General features: G+C 46.6%; 1 protein-coding gene across 3 annotated transcripts in view; it reads right to left on the bottom strand.

Annotated features, from left to right (window-relative positions):
- LOC135394287 (branched-chain-amino-acid aminotransferase, cytosolic-like) overlaps positions 1-8197 on the bottom strand; it is a 313934-nt gene extending 305737 nt beyond the window's left edge. For 2 of the 3 annotated variants that reach the window (XM_064624971.1, XM_064624970.1), the window contains exons 1-3: positions 8038-8197; positions 7002-7070; positions 5751-5957 (exon numbers count right to left, since the gene is read on the bottom strand). In XM_064624971.1, the coding sequence (XP_064481041.1) occupies positions 5751-5957; positions 7002-7070; positions 8038-8082 (321 nt within the window). In that variant the 5' untranslated portion in view covers positions 8083-8197. Of the gene's footprint in view, positions 1-5750; positions 5958-7001; positions 7071-7857; positions 7948-8037 lie in introns of those variants that run through there. The other variant, XM_064624972.1, reaches the window with a different exon arrangement.
- Between the last annotated feature and the right edge of the window lie 8927 nt (positions 8198-17124).

Here is a 17124-nt window from a genome sequence, read left to right as displayed (position 1 = left end):
CTGAACGACAGATTTTCAAATTATCATGTGTCCGTGTGTGTGATGTTATTTTCCTCATTCATTATCATTAATTTATTTCTTGAGTAGTGTTTATCAAGCTAATCAGTGAAAAATCTCCAGAGACGCTCTCTCATTAGTGCATTCATGGTCTTTCAGTACATTAAAAGTGAATCGAAATAAAGTTACACAAAAAGCAACACATTGTGGTGTTCGATTGAGCATACATTCAAACTGCGTCGACGCAACACGCCGCATTTAATTTGCAATACCGTATGTTGCTGTAATCTGTCTTTTCACTTTGCCCGGGGAAAAGGACGTGCACCGAGATGTCCGTGTTCCGAAACGTCCTAGATCTGGTAGTCTCTTCTACATTACCTGTGTCGCATCTACGACGCTTCTGCCAGCGAGTATAGTGCTGCAAAGTTGCGTCTGGCTAGCGTTTCTTGTACATGAAAACACTTGGTACGTAGTCCGGGTGTCCTTTGTCCTGTGACAGTAGTCCTGATCATGCAGGTGAACATGATGGTTTAGTTCATTCTCCAATGTTTCAAATGTTGGTGAAACAACACAACAAACTATGTCTCTCACCTGTTAGGAAATGCGCACTGCATATACACGAGTGATCGCTTGGTTCCCACTGAGCGCTGTCGGGCGCCAAACGCTTCACTGCTTGAACCCAAGCAAGTCTTTTGCTAGGATTGAGTTTTGCCGACGGGAATCTAAAAAAACTGACTCTTTCTGTCGCGCCACTTTTGCAGTAATTAACGCACCCGTAGGCCACAAAGTTCACTGGCATGATCCACTAGCCGAACTGCAGCGTGACAAAGAACAGGCAGCACGCCGTATACGAGGCCTAGCAGTGCTAGTACTCCTCCAACCAAAATGACGTTCGGGAAGGAGAGGTGCGCGGCGGATGCACAGACGACTTTTCCGCAAGTCGTGGATTATGCTGCAGCACCACAAGGTGCTTCCTATAGGGCTACTACAGTTTCTGTGTCTGCACAATACGAACAAGCATAGGGCAGGGTTTAAATGTGCCTTTCTTAAGTTGAACACGACTATGGATGGCTTACTTCTTCCTCCTTATACATGCACAACTCTGTGAAGTGATAGCAACATTTAAGAGGGTTCTTCTGAAATAGGCTAAAGAATTTGAAGCTTCGTCGCAATTTTGTTCTCAATAATTTTACAATAGGAGAGGGCGCGCAGGCATGTAACCGCTGTTGTACGTAACGCTGCCACAAATAATGGCGTTACTGTAATCATTACTTTTTTTTTGTACCAAATTAGCAATTTTTGTAGCGTAAGTAGTAGTGGTTCCATTACAAATGTAGGCTAGCGTGATACCGTAATGCTACTGAAACCAGTAATCGCGCAGCTTGACGTTTTGGCGGTTTCACTGGCCACGTTTCTTTTTCTTTTTTTCAAGCAGCACAGCTGGTACTGCCATGCTCGATTGGTTCTATGGAACCTGAAGAAAATTGACCAACTTTGCACCCATGGAGGACACGCACATCCAACTGTGCAACTTCCAGGCTCTGAGGCTTATTCACACCCTGATGTGCAAAGTGAAGCGATGGTCACGTGGTGGTGGCGAGACAAGAAGAGGTCAGTACGATTGATTTGAACTTCGGAACTAAACAGTAATTTTGAGCTAGGAACACCACTATGAAATGAACTAGCTTTTGCAGTAATTTGAAATGAACTTGTGGTTATGGGATACATCAAAACAAGTATAAACTATAGGGGTGTGCGAATATTCGAAGTTTCGAATACGATTCGAATAGTTCGCGCTATTCGAATGGTATTCGCAAATGGTTACAACTATTCGATTTTTTCGAATATTTTTCGAATATTACCGGAAATTGCCGTGACTGCCCGTTCGTGAGAGGCCGCAGATAGAATTGTGTACAGAAAACCAAAAATGCGCGTAAAAGAGGCCGGATTCCGCAAAATTGGTACTCCATGCGCGCAGGTATGAGTCCTAGAAGTCCCCTGCACTTCGTTAAGCGTGTTTAGCGCAAACCTAGTGCAACCATATCGCCATCGTCACTGTCCTTCCTTCTCCTCCTCTTCTTCCTGTTGACGCATGCTACTCACGTGCGCGAGTCGAGCTGTAAACCGAAACGCAGTGCTTATTCTGTGGACCAGACCACAGGATAGGAGGGGACTTTATTCTGTGGACCAGACCACAGGACGGGGGTGGACTTTATTCTGTGGACCAGACCACGGGATAAGCGTCCGGTTTATTCTGTGGACCAGTCCGACCGAATCACAAGATTAGTGGTTGCAAAATTAGTGATGGTCATGCAACAGTGGTGTGGTGTAGCGGTTAGCATCCCCGGCTGGTAATCAGAAAGTTTGGGTTCGATTCCAGGTGGAGTCGTCTTTTTTTTTCTCTCTCTCTCTCACTCCGCGTGCCCTTTTATCTCAGGCGCAAGATTTGAGTGATTTTTTTTTTTGGCTACGCGTTACAGTGAATGCGGACGATATCGTGTGGGAATGTTTGGGCGACGACGGCTAGAACACAGAAAAGGAAAAAGTGCTGAATTTTTGCTACAAATTAGGTTATGTTAGGGCCACAACGCCTTTTTTACGTTCTACAATTAGGTTAGGTATGGTTTGGTTAGGTTAAGTTAGATTAAGTATGGCACAGCATTTTTCTACACTGCGGCGGACGCCGCATGGACTGGTCCACAGCGACGACGGCTAGCACACACACAGAAAAAGAAAAAAGTGCCGAATTTTTGTTAAAAATTAGGTTAGCTTAGGGCCACAACGCCTTTCTTACGTTCTAGAATTAGGCTAGGTATGGTTAGGTTAGATTAAGTATGTCATGACATTTTTTCACACTTGAGGCGGACGCCGCATGGACTGGTCCACAAAATAAAATAAACACCTATCCTGTGGTCTGGTCCACAGAATAAAACCCGCTCCTATCCTGTGGTCTGGTCCACAGAATAAAGCCCGCTCCTATCCTGTGGTCTGGTCCACAGAATAAGCACTGCGAAACCGAAACTTTGGAAGTGCAACTGGTGCCGCAGTCTTCACGCCGCTACGCCGTTCTCCGGCACAATGGAAACGCCTGACGAATGCCCGACGAAGAAAAAGAAGCGCAGTGCAGTGTGGAAGTACTTCGAAGAATCTGCGACAGGCGGGAAGTGCAAGACCTGTGGCGCGTCCCTTCAGACGCCAACGGGGACGACGACGGCTCTTGCTAATCACTTGAGACGACACGTGTTGGTCTTCAAGGAATATCAAAATGAGTGTCAGCAGCTGAAAGACGGTACGCAACGCAAGATAACGGACACGATGAAAAGGCAGGACACCATATCCTCACGAAGGAAGGAGGCTCTTGACGCGAAGGTGGCAAGAATGATTGCCGTCGATCTTCAGCCATTCTCTATTGTAAATGATCGTGGTTTTCGGGAGCTGATGACAGAGGCTGTCCCGGGCTACACACCACCATCAAGAACGTCTCTTTCACGGACGATCATACCCAAGTTATATGACGACACGAGAAGGAAGGTGCAAGAAGAACTTCGCGCAGCCTTTGAAAACGGTATGGAAAGTATATCATTCACATCGGACATGTGGACTTCATGTGCTAACGAAGCCTACATAAGCCTGACTTGCCACTTTTTGGACTCAGCGTATTGCTTGAAGCACTATCACCTAAATACATCGTATTTCTCGGGAAGGCACACCGCCGCTAAGGTCGCGTCAGCCCTAGAGGAACTGGTAGCGGAGTGGAGTATAGACACTCATGCGTGCCCTGTGTATATCGTCACCGATAACGCCCGTAACATGAAGGCAGCCATCAGAGAACTAGGTTGGTGTGAAAGGTCGTGTATGGCGCATACACTGCAGTTAGTCATAAGTGATGCAAAGGACTGCACACGCGGCATTCAAGAACTCTGTAAGAAGGCGAGGGCAGTAGTGGGACACTATAAGCACAGCACTCAAGCTCAGGGACGACTGGACGAATATCGGCGAAAGTCTGGAAAGGCTCCACTCCACGTCAAGCAAGACGTAGAGACTAGATGGAACAGCGAATTTCTGATGCTAGATCGTCTGCTTGAGTTAAAAGAGGCGATATGTGTGGACTCTGCATCTCATGATATGCCTGTCGATGGATTAACGGCCTCCGACTGGAGGCAAATGAAAGAATATGTTGGCACCCTTAAGCCCCTGGCAGATGCAACGACAACTGCAGGAGGGGACAAATACCCAACTTTGTCATCCCAGATACCAATCCTGTATTGTATTTTTGAACACTTGAGGTGTGCCTCAGAGAAAGAAGACTCAGAGTTTGCCCAAAACCTGGTCAAGAGTCTAAAAACGAGGTTTTCTGACTACCAGCTTGATGTGGCCGCCAGTCTAGCAATGTTTATTGATCCCAGGTATAAGACTCTCATCTACAAGAGTGTGCCGGCAAAAGAAGTATGGCGAAGGGATGTCATATCCAAGGAGCTAGAGAAATTAGGACCAGATGAATGGCCTTCCTCGGTCGAACTGACTCCTCATCAAGAACATCAGTGTCAGTCAGCTAGCACAACACTTTGGGACAGTTTTGACCTGCTTGTCAAGGATCAAGAGTGTTCTGCCTCCCAGCCACAAAAAGAACTGGAGAACTACACTAGTGACAAACCAGTGAGTCGTGATGCTGACCCATGTCAGTGGTGGTACACCACGGGGCAACACAAATTTCCCCACTTGGCAAGACTTGCACGGAGGTACCTACCTATACCGGCAACATCAGTGCCAAGTGAACGTGTTTTTTCTTTGTCCGGCAATGTTGCATGCACACGCAGGGCCCGTCTTACACCACGACATGTGGAACATCTTGCTTTTTTGCATGATAATTTGTAGCCCTTTCATATGTGTGCCACCTTACTTTGAAATGTGAACTTCATCAAGTTTTCTTTGCTTCCAGTCTTGTATTAAAACTGATCACCTCAGATTCCAAAGCTATCGATTGCATCTGAGTAAAGTGCATAATCGTCCACATGTACATGTGCCACACGAAACAAACTCAGGGCTGATTGCAGAAATCAACGTCTTGGCATGCGATGCGGAAGTCTGCATAGATATGATGACAGCCATGATCTTGTCAGGCCACCCATTCTTATGAGTGAGCCAATTATTTGATTTAGTATTTCCAAACTATAAAGGTGAGATATTCGAAAGGTATTCGTTTCGAATGTTCCGTACATATTCGAATTCGACTCGAAATGGTGCCAAATTATTCGACTTCGATTCGCATTGAACATGAAATATTTGAAATCGATTCGACATGGGGATTTTGCTATTCGCACACCTCTAATAAACTAGTGCCAGCTGTACCTGCCTCTGTGCACCATCAAGAGGGATTTGAAGAATTTTTTAAACCTACAGACAGACATCTTTCAGTTATGCAACAATAGCTAATATATATGTGACACATAATACTACTGCTATACCTACACTAATAACTAATACGTAAAATATGTCAATCTGATCAATCTAAGAGCAGACTTGACCCACTTAATAAAGTAAAGGAAAGGAGAGGAATTAGGAATACTATCAATGACACCACTTTGCCTGTATATGTGTTATGCACCCAAGTTTTAGAATGCTTGCTTGCTGAATGAGGCTACGCCGATAATACCTGTACATGCATGCAGTAGACAGCATTCAAACACGCATATACACTCTTGGCATTCTCCCAGACGTGTCTTTGGACAATGCAAATTTTTGTGAGGGCCCACCTCCTGAGCGTAGTGGAACACTTTGGCTGCTGGGTGAAGTGAAATGTTCTGCAGGCCAGATATTTTGGGTGCTGTCCATCCTTTGGCTTCTGTCCAGTCTACCCGTAGCATGTGGTCGCTGAATGTTTGTCCGAATACCAGTTTTGCAGGATCAGGCTTCGGTTTGCGGTGGGACTCTGGCACAAGTTCCACTTTTAGGTCTTCAAACTAAATAAATACATAAAAGATGTAAGCTAATGTAGAAAGACAGAAAATCCAGTGAACCAGTGAGGAAATATTAAGGGAAGAACCTCAGGATGCAAGCAGGGAAGAGAGCCTCTCGCTCTTCGCCCAAAAGAACAGTCTCTGTTCCAAATATCGGCGGCTCTCATCCTGAGGCTCTGGCCCTAACATAATGTGATCTAGCTTGATTGTGCTGATTGCAGTCAACTACAATTTCACAGCAAAAATGCTGCTATTCTTGCACTGTATACCTATCAGTGTACAAAGAGCCCTTACAACAGGGTGCGAAAGGAGCACTGTCCCGAGCTCCTTCCCAAGAGGGAGCACCATCAGGCAGGAGTACCAGTAGCTCTTAAGGTTGAGCAATCAAGCGAAAGCTGAACTTTCACTGTAGGATTTAGAATATAACTTTTTTTTTTCACTTGTCTTTTTCAGTTCGATTTTGTCTGTAGAGCCTGGGAAGGCATGGGCAATACAGGCAACCTCGAAGGGGGGCAAGATTACCTAACTTCCTCTCACACAACATTTGCCTGTGAGTTTCCAGACTAGTTGTTGGACTGTTCGGAACAAACATCAGTTGCTAGATGAACGCAGTTTGTGCGTTGTGTGTTTGTCCTTGTGCATTCTTTTACCATGTGGAATTTCAACCAACATAGTCTTCACCTTCTGGCAGTCTTGTCTAAAACAAATGGATTCATGACATGCATGGTTTTATGACATCCATGAGAAATTCTTAAATTGTGCATCATTGGCATGTAAGAGGTGATTTGTGGTGCAAAGCATTGTTCCAATAGACCACTGGGCTACACAAAGAAATGTTATGTTGGAAAAACTTCACATCTTTGTATCATGTGTGTGTTGATGAAGTGCGGATATTTTCCAATCAAACTTTCCTGCTACCACTTTTTTCTGGCACACAGGACTTGCCATAAAGTATTGCCACATTACTTCCCAGAAGCTAGGTACCTTGTAGATATTGCCCACAGAAATCCCATCCCCAGTTACTGGAGCTGCGGAAAATGCCCATACCATGAATGAACTTGTCGCTTCTTGGGCATCTTGTTTTTGTTTCTCTGCGGTGTTCCACACCAATCGTACCTGGAAGAGTTTCTAAAATTGCATGAAAAGTTATCAGGCTCGTCTCTACCTATCTTGAGCTACTTGTGAATCAATGTCCTGACAAGCTATGTCTGAGCAGCAGCGATAAAAATAGAACGAGATATGAATGTTTCTTTATTCAGTTCATGAGTCTTGTCATCTATATCTGCATGACAAGAGCGTTCACGTGCAATATGATAACGCATCATCGTACGATGACAACGTTATCTAGCGTCACGCTATTTGTATCTCAAAGTGAAGCTGTTTTCCGGTTGGATAGGTTCTTCAATACGATATTTTTGTACGCGTCAAGAAAATGTAGTCAAGTCCGTGAAATGGACTCTTGCACGAAATTTCGGTACGAAATTGCACGAAATTCTTGCACGAAATTTCGGTAAAACAGAAAAATGCCTTTTTAAGCTCAGCCTTTCCCAGTATTTTTTTACTTCACCCGTGAACTCCAAATCCTACTTACATGCCATCGAATGAATTAAACTGTTTATAGTACAGTGACAAAAGGCACGTGTAAAGTGGGGCAGATTCCTCCCCGGTGTAATCGTGCAATGGATATTTCTTTCTTCGAAGAAGTGATATCCAAGAGGTAACATTTCCTTGAGTTTGAGGAACACATAATACGAACACACAATACCGTGTGCATACACACAGTGTAATGTAACAATGGAAACAAATTAAATGGCATAAACGGAGGCATGTTTTTCTGACTAGAAAACCGAACACAATGCGCACGTCCGCACCACAACTATATACGTATATATGATCCACCAACCGTTGATAATTATTGGGTAGTGGCAGAGTACACAAAAAGCACAACAGAACCACGTATTTGAATGCTGGTAAGTCGCCAGTATGAGCACGATACAGACATGCCACGGCACAGCATTTTTTAAACAGAGCGCACTGATCGCTCGCTCAGCTTCAAGGTGTTAAAAAGTGAAATGGTACACACGTTTTTTTGACGAAAAGTGGCAAAACGAAGAGATCGATGGAGCATTTTCAGCCCAACACAACGCAGCGAGCAATGCAGCAGGGGAACCGGCGTGAGGAATGAGAGAAACGAAACTCCCGACGCCTCAGGCTCTGAGTGAACCACGCGAGAATTCGAGCTAGCGCTTGCGAGATGGCGCTCACAACAGTTTCGTGGTTTCGTTATTTCGGTACACTGCGTCTGGTAGAGACAACATTTCCCAACTTGAGTGCATTTGCATCTTTGTATACTTTCATGAAGGCGTCAGTTCTGGTGGCAGCGTGATAATTACCGACAGCCTCTGCAGTCAGACCTATGTGACGTCAAAATGACGCACGCATGCCATGACGCATGCCGACGGGGTACACGCAGACGGCTGGCTACAGCGGCCTTGAGGAGGTGCTTGAGGTTGCGTCAACTTTTGAGAAAATAGCGAGGCAGTTCGGTGGCGTAGGCTCGAGCGTTCCCAATGGGATCGGTCTCCAACCCTTTCTACGCACCGTACGCATGTGAACCAATTTGGGAGTTCGACCGGGTATGTTAATCTCAACGTGTCGCCCCATGGCCAGAGGTGGGCAAATGCCTTCGCGGCCTTTGCCCTCACCTCAGTTTTCGTCCCAGATGTTTGTCCTCACCTCACTATATTATTGAGAAAATTTCCTCACCTCACCTCATTTTTTTCGGAAAAATATTCCTCACTTCACATCAACACTTTCCAGAACACTTTTTCTTCACCTCATCTCACCTCATTTTTTTTTCTGAAAAATTTTCCTCACCTCACCGCACCTCAACCTTCTTTCTAAAATATATTCACCTCATCTCACTTCAACCTACTTGTCATAATTTTTTGCCTCGTCTCACCTTAACCTGTTTCTGTAAAACGTTTTCACTTCACAATTGCTCTCTTTGTAAGGAGTGGCGCCGCTAATACTAATAGCCACAGTTGCTTCGCGGAGCTAACACGGAACAATAAAAAAAGTATTAGGAGTGGGTAGATGTATACATCGTAGTTGTGTTAGTTGGCTTCTTACTGCTTCGTTGATTGATTACTGCTGATGCTTGATGCTTGATTGATTGATTCCTAGTGATTCCGGACAAAAGGCTACAAGTATACCAGATTCATTACCTTGCTTGGTTCGTCTTTCTTGTAGCCACTACATGTACAACCAGTAAAAACTGGACGTAGGGTACTTGGGTAGAGAAGTTTCACAAACCGAGCAGTTTTGTGCTGTTCCTGTTTCACAAACTGGCAAAAGACGAATGGCTTTTATCGAATATCTCTCAAACGAGAATGATAACGAGAGGATGTTATGGAGAATGATAATGGAGCTGCGGAGGTCATTTTCGGGATGGTATGCAGCTATACTTAAAATTTACTGGCACATTTTGCTTTTTTGTCTGTCATGACTTTACACCATCGACCAATGTTATTGAAATAGCAGACGTATTCATTTGTAGCCGGAATTCGGGGACCTTGTGTTCAAGACCCTTGTTTTGAAGCCATCAGATAGGCGATCCGTACAGCTTACTAGTGACTTATGTGTTGACATACTAATTAAATTACTTTATGAAGACACAAACCTCTTGCGCCTTTTTACGTAATTCGTTGCTGTACTAAAAGCTCAATGGTTCAACTTGTGGCAATACGGAATACATGCCAGTATTTGCGCTTATTGCACTAAAAGTGCGCGTTGTTGTCTCCGTTTCTTACATCAGTCTTTGGTAAGGTCATTGGCTGCGTACTATCGTTCCAAATAATACGTCCCAGGGAGACGCACATTCCCCAGGGCGTCAGTCTCCCTGGGACGTATTATTTGCCCACATCTATGAGGCCGACTAGTTTTGCATTCTTGGCATCTAAACACACAAAGCAAACAAACTATACTTACTAGTTCATGTATCTGACACATCATGTATGTGACTCAACTGACTAGTTTGACTGTATTGAAATCTAAACTAAACATCATACAAAGCACACACACACACACACACAGGGGCGGATTTAAGGGTCTGTCAGGGGGGTCTTAAGGAAATTTCGTGCATTATATTGTAACGACGACGAGGGCGGCGGGCCCATGCCACCACGCGCGGCCATTCCCATTGTACCATTCTCATTCTGCTCATTAAACGCATCCATCATCGTGACGCTGGACTGCCTTACAATATATTATATATCGGCACAGCATCATCCAGGAGATACGTTTTTTACATAGGGAACACAGCCGTATGGGGGGGGGGGGCGGTCGACCCCCGCCCTCTTAAATCCGCCCCTGCACACACCACACACACACACACAAAGCACACACTATATTCACTTCTACGATCTGATCTGATACGTCTATCATGTATCTGACATGTGACTCAACTGAAAGCCTGAAACTAAGGGCTTACACCGAACCCATTTTAGTGCAGAGAGCCTGTGGTCACAGTACAAAAACGTTTCCTTCTATCCTGGTAATAGAAAAAGCTAACTCTCGGTGCCATTTAAGCGATCACGCAATTGAAAATAGCCGCTCCACATCTCCTCAAGCCCCTTCTCAAAAATATTCGTCACCTCACCTCACCTCACCTCAATCTCGATTTTGGAAAGTTTTCCTCACCTCACCTTACGTCAATGTGCGCGAGATGAGGGTGATGTGAGGGTGAGGGAACCTTCACACTCATCTGCCCTCGTGAGGATGGCCACCTGTGCCCATGGCTGTGACTTTCAGTGCCGATCGTCCACTTCATCAGACAACTTGTTGCGCCAATGGATCTCTTTTTCTAAGGACTTTATCTTTTTCAGTATGTGGGGTAAGAAAGCGACACAGTGCGCTTCTGTGTTGTGTGTAGAATCCGCCCGTGTGCCTGGATCGGCCACTGCGTGAGGTCGACACACTTGCGCCATAAACTGCTCCGTTTCTGAACTTTCCAATAGTTTTGGAACTTGCCACTATTCATATTTTGAGTTTGAGTTTGAATTAGAAAAGAAAAACTATTCATATTTGTATCATTCCTTTCGTTTCTTCGTTTTTATTTTTTGTTCCAACGTCAATATCACCATCATCATTGAAGATTTCTTCTTTTAGTGATGAACTTGCTTGTTTTCCCCCTCCAAAAATGAGGACCTACGTATCTAGCAGATGAAAACAAGAAACAATGTTTGCCTTGTTGCTTCAAAGGCTAATGCGGATGAAACCAGTTCTGTCCAGTGGCATGCCGCCAGCGTTCAGTATTGCGGAATAGTTCTCAATGTGGAATGAATTTCCGTACACATTCCGAGGATTATTCCAAGAGCAGGGACTCCAGGGAGCCTTATCCTTTGTATCAAACCTATCGCCCCAAAGGGTTCGCCGCTAAGTATAAGATAAAGAGGAGTGAAAGAAAAAGTGTAAGGAAATAAGAACAGGATTTGAAAGTTTCAATGACTCTGAAGAAACAGCAACCCCTAATACGCTGTAGGGTTTCTGGTTTTTGGCATTTATTTTGACGGAAACTCGGAAGGGAGGACCAGGATTTTCGCCGTCTACACTGTGCGGCCATTTTGTAGCGACTGTGTGTGGTGTAGTGCCATCGTGCGTTTATTTCCTGCGGGGACTGCGGGCGCTTTGGTTCAGTCTATTGGCGAAGTTGTGCGCGCTCTTCTGGGACAAAGCTGGCGTTGTTCATGTTGATTTTCTGCCCAGTGGTACCATCATCAATAGTGCATATTACTGCCAGGTTCTCAGGGATGTGCATACCCTGTATTCACACGAGTCAGTTTTCTACCGGCTGACGCTCAGGCGGCAGGGAACGTCACCGCTCTCTGGTGCCACGTGACTGGCGCTCTTCGCCACGTCACCGCTTTCTGATCTCCGGAGCGGCAGTCGGAGGCAGCCTGATATCCTCCCGGCACAGATTCTGACGACCGACGTCGTCTGTTGCCGGCAGAAGGAGAAGGTGACGCAACGGATACTTATCGCGCTTGCTTTTTATTTCATCGGGATTGTTCTGTATGTGTCCCATACAACGGCATTCACTGTACTATGACCAACTCTGAATTGGAACGCCAACGATGCTTGGCTTTACCGCGAAAGTGGTGCAACGACACACCGGCGCAGCAGCTTTGGAACAATTATGCAATGCATAGATAGATGCCTACAATGTAGTGTGGCATAGGAAGCTTTTTCTCTACGTGTGACGAAACAGACACGGAATACAAAGCATGAATTTTATAAACGCGGATATTTCTTTCGCTGGACAGACGTTGACTACACATAATCGTTCGCTTGCACCTTTCCAATACATGCATAAAAATATAATAATTGGAAGCTACACGTCCTACCGAAAGGAAAATAATTAATTATTAACTATCTGTAGCTCGACATCACAGCTTCATCGCCAGTCCCTCACTTGTCGGCACGCTGTCGCGCCTATATTGATGCTCAGCATCGAGATACGCTTCATTAGTGGAAAATAAAACCGAATGTGACAATGTCTATTATTAAAATACTCCGACAGGCGTTTGGGTCGTCCACACGGAGATTTGGGTTAATGCTGTTTTACATTCCATAGCGCTTCTTCGGAACCTATTCTTTGGCCCATATCTTGTCCCGTTTCTCACGTGAATGCACTCTGAATCATCCACAAGGAGCCCAAGCCTAATAAGTTTTTTCTTTCATTGGTCCATCCTACGCTAGACACAGATGATATGCAAGCGCGAATACAGAAGGGATCGGAAGACTGACAGCCGCCGGGAAAATGACTCGTGTGAATGGTGAGAACGAGCAGGCGTCTTCAGACGCGTAGTGACCTTGTTTATCTCGGATATCCTCTCACTCCTTCCCGACTTGCTGCCGGCAGAAAACTGACTCGTGTGAATACAGGGTAAGGCGCTGAAGCAAAAGCGGCCGGGCCTCATCACCAAAGGAGTCCTCCTCCTCCAGGACAATGCATGCCCGCATACCGCGCATCTCACGACACGCACCTTACAGGAACTTGGCTGGGAGTTGCTGCCACATCCCCCTTACAGTCCCGACCTCGCCCCCAGCGATTTCCATCTCTTCGGGCCAGTGAAGGCGTTCCTTGGGGGCCGCCACTTCAGCTGCGACGACGAGGTCAAGAATGCGGTCCGATCATGGCTGCTACGCGCCGGTAAGGATTTCTACGCTGCTGGCATCCAAGCCCTCGTGAAACGCTGGGACAAGTGCATTAGTGCAGCTGGAGATTACGTAGAAAAATAGAACTAATTTCTCGCCTGTAGGTTCATTTTACTTTTGCGAAAAATGAAAAGCCCCGGTTTGACTTGAACACCCCTCGTATTATGAGAACTAGGGATGTGCCAACCGAATCCACGAATCCTGGGCAGGGATTCGAGATTCGCGAATACGAATCCCATTGCCCAAAACAGCGAATCGAATCTTTCGAATCCACCGACCACGTTTGTTTGTTTCTTTTTAAAAGCAGTGCCTTCAAGCCTGGCCGGCGGCCCCCAGGACGCGTCAAAACCACAACATAAAGCTCCGCCATTAGTTTAAAAGTAACACGGTTTTGCTTTGAGTGTTTCTTAGTTTTCAGGAGGGAATTCAGACTCCTGAGTTTACGTATTTCCTGTAGTCGATGAACAACATGTTAAATAAGTTACAATATGAAGAAGCATATGCCCAGACCTACGTGCGACCTACGTTTCCATTTTTTCTTTCTATTTCTATTCTATTCTATATGCCCCCCCCCTCCCGGCTCTGACAAGGATGAAGGGCGTGATATCGTCCCACAAGGGCCATGCTCTGCTCTCGGTGCTGCAGGAGCTATCCTTCGCCGGCCATGTCGGGTCCCAGTTCAAGGAGTCTCATCCGAACCCAACTCCACCTCCTTCGAGGCACCTATGAACGACCACCACTCTGGATCGTCTGACACGTCAGAGTCCGGATTTACGATCGTCGGCTCCAAACGCTGTCGTCGCAAGGATCCCCGAGCCTCCGCGCAAATGGACGCCAACTGGCCAGCATCTTTCGCGGGTTCGTCAAGCTCGAGTTATACCATCCTGTTTCGTAGACAGGCAAGTCTGGTTCACCTAACTCCCCCCCGCCTTTCCGACCATTTTGGGACGAATTTTGACGGACTGATCAAGGAGGTCCGGGTGAACCGAGCCCTAAACATTGTCGCTGTCGACGTCACGTCCCCACAGACGGCCGCTGTCCTCCTCACGGTGGAATCCCCGTTTGGAATCCCCCCATTTGCGGCATCCCCGTTAAAGCATCCCTGCCACGCCCAAACAACTGCTCCTTCGGCGTCATCAGGAACATCAATGCGGACATCCCCAATGAGACCCCTTTCCACAACCTTCGTTCTGCAGCACCTATTCTTGCCGTGCGTCGCCTCGGCTCTTCAACTACAGTCCGCCTGCACTTCGAAGGTCACCACCCTAGCGTGCCAAAGTTCACTTAGGACTTGTGCCGATTCCTGTACTCCGATACAGGGAAAGACCAATCCAGTGTTCTGCATTATGGACAGAGCATCCAAACGTGCCGTAAGCAAACCTATACTACCGCCGCTGCGGGGGTAACCATGGAACGGAGGGCCGCGCGGTACAGCAGCCTACTGTGTGGACTGTAAGTCCCCTCACGAGGCTTCATCTGCAAACTGCCCGGTTCGCCTCCGTCAGTCCTGTCTCCTGCGGATTGTGAGAGAGAAGTCTATGACGTTCGCAGAAGCGAAGAGACTTCAGCGGAAACATCACCAGGGAAATGCGAATAACCTACTACCCCAGCGACCATCTACAGATGTACCCTCAAGCAGGGCAGGGTGGGGCAAGATCAGACAGAAATTCGTAATTGAATATAGAATTTTTATTTAGTAAAAAAAAAGAAAGAGAAACAAAACATAACCATAGGCACATTCTCAGATGTCTAGAGCTTCTGATCTGTAAATCAGAACGCACGTAGCCGGTTCTAAAATAAATACGGAACAAGAAATTCAAAATTGCAGATTGTCTTATCTTTCCCCAACCATAGGGGCAAGACGAGACATCGCATGGGGCAAGATCGACACGCCGTGGTAATGAACTACACAAATTAATTTTTGCAATGCAAGCACCTACACAGTCCCGTTGAGCTCACCGCCCACATGATGTGCAATAAACCCACACAGAACCCGGTGCTATTTCCTTCAACCGTCCCTTGCAAACAAGGCACCGCCAGCCTGATGTGCCGCTGGTCACTAGCTCTGGATGGCGCTTCTGCTTTGCTGAAAATATCCTACAAAACAGGAAGATTTGCTGGAAAATCCTAAGCAATATGAAAAAAAAAAGGAGAGCAGAAAACAAAAACGAGCCTCTGAGGACAAGGAATAAAGCCACCTGATAGTTGACTTATCAGGTTCTAAATTACATTAAACATCAATTAAACTTAAATTGCATTAAATTTAAATTGCATTAAGTTGTCGCGTTTTGCCCCGTGCATATTATCGGATGCATTAATTTTTCAGTTAAACACCAGATAACGAAGAGTGCCCCTATTTTGCATATCTAGATGAATGAATAAAGAAATAGGATGTGTACTTACATTGACAGAATAAGCTTGCGACACGCTGCTGCACAGCTGACAAGAAAAATTACTACAGAAAATCGTGCCTTTTTTGTGGATCTTTACATTCCAGGCAGAAGTAACCGACTTTTTTATTTCCCTTCAACGCACACACCAGTCCAGACAACTCTCACGTGCAATAAAGCGGACATGCAGAGCCAACTATGAGTAAAGTAGCAGCAGCAGCTCGAGTATGGCGGTCACGCTCTCCCCGAGCTCCGCAATTCCAATGGCCCATGGTCAGGTTTTCCAGCCCCCTGTTCCTAATTCCCGTCCTATTATTCCCACTGACTCTGTGCAACCCTCTGACGACTACAAAATTATTCTCCCTCGGTTCCCCGCCTCTGTGGACTTCAGTCTCTGCTCCGTTCTCCATGCCGATGTCACCGGTAGGCCTTACACTGTGACGGACTTCAAGCTCGCTCTTCGGCCCCTTCTCCAATTCTCTGACGTAGAAGATCTGGGTCAGTACCACTACAACCACGTCTGGCTCTTGCAGTTTAGAACCCCTGCAGCGAAAACAAGCTTCTTGTCTCACCGTGCGCTCACAGTTAAAGGCAAGAAGTGTGTCGTATTAGAGGCCGCGAATCCAGTTCTTCATTTGCGATTGAACTGGGTTCCTACTGCTGTAAAGGAGCACGATATACGAGCAGCGTTTGTAAACTACGGCAACGTCGAGGAGACAGCAAAGATCACCTGGTCCGATCCTGAGTTGGGGAACGTTGGTTCTCTTTCCCGAGCTGTAAAGCTCCGCCTGAAGAAAGATATCACGCCTGAAGACGTCCCCCATCTAATCAATATCCGTGGTAGTCAAGTGTTAGTCCTCTGCAAAGATCGGCCTCAACTTTGTCTGCGATGCAAACGCCTGGGACATATTCGTCGGGACTGCAGCGTTCCCCAATGCAGCAGTTGTCGACGGTTTGGACATGAAGCCACCTTTTGTCCTCGGTCTTATGCGGCTGCTGTAGCTGCTCACGATCACGGGACGGAGCTAATGGACCACAGTGCGGATGAGGATGTGGAGGTGGTGAATGCACACCCCAGTGCCAGTGTACTATGTGCGCCGGCGGCTCACCCTGAGTGCAGCCCTCCGAATCTTCTCGCACCAGAAACCGGGAGAGCTGTGAATGCTGATGCTGGTGATCGGAACATTCCACGGGAACCAGTGACCCAAGTGGCATCTTTGGTTCCTGCTTCATGCGCCGGTGAGGTTGAGTGCATGAGCTCATCCTCGTGGGCGGACACTATGGACCACCGTGACGGCTCTTCGAAGCGGAAGCCATCGACGTCACCGGCTGGGGTCGTCGTCAAAGCTTTAAGACCTGATCTTCCAAGCGACCCCTTGGAGCACTCGAGCGACACACTTATTAATGAAGAGATGACGTCTGCGGGCGACACAGATTCGTCCGACATTGCAGACGGAAATGCTGCTCGGTGGATGCTGGTGTCGCCTCGAAGAGGCCGCAGGCAATGGCATAGCTCGTCATAACACTACCTCCACACCGGCCATACTTTGTCCCCCCTTCTT

The sequence above is a fragment of the Ornithodoros turicata genome, chromosome 5 (assembly GCF_037126465.1).
Source record: "Ornithodoros turicata isolate Travis chromosome 5, ASM3712646v1, whole genome shotgun sequence".
In the NCBI taxonomy this organism is placed as follows: domain Eukaryota; kingdom Metazoa; phylum Arthropoda; class Arachnida; order Ixodida; family Argasidae; genus Ornithodoros; species Ornithodoros turicata.
Note: the sequence above shows the minus strand (reverse complement) of the source record. Positions and strands in the feature narration are given on the sequence as shown.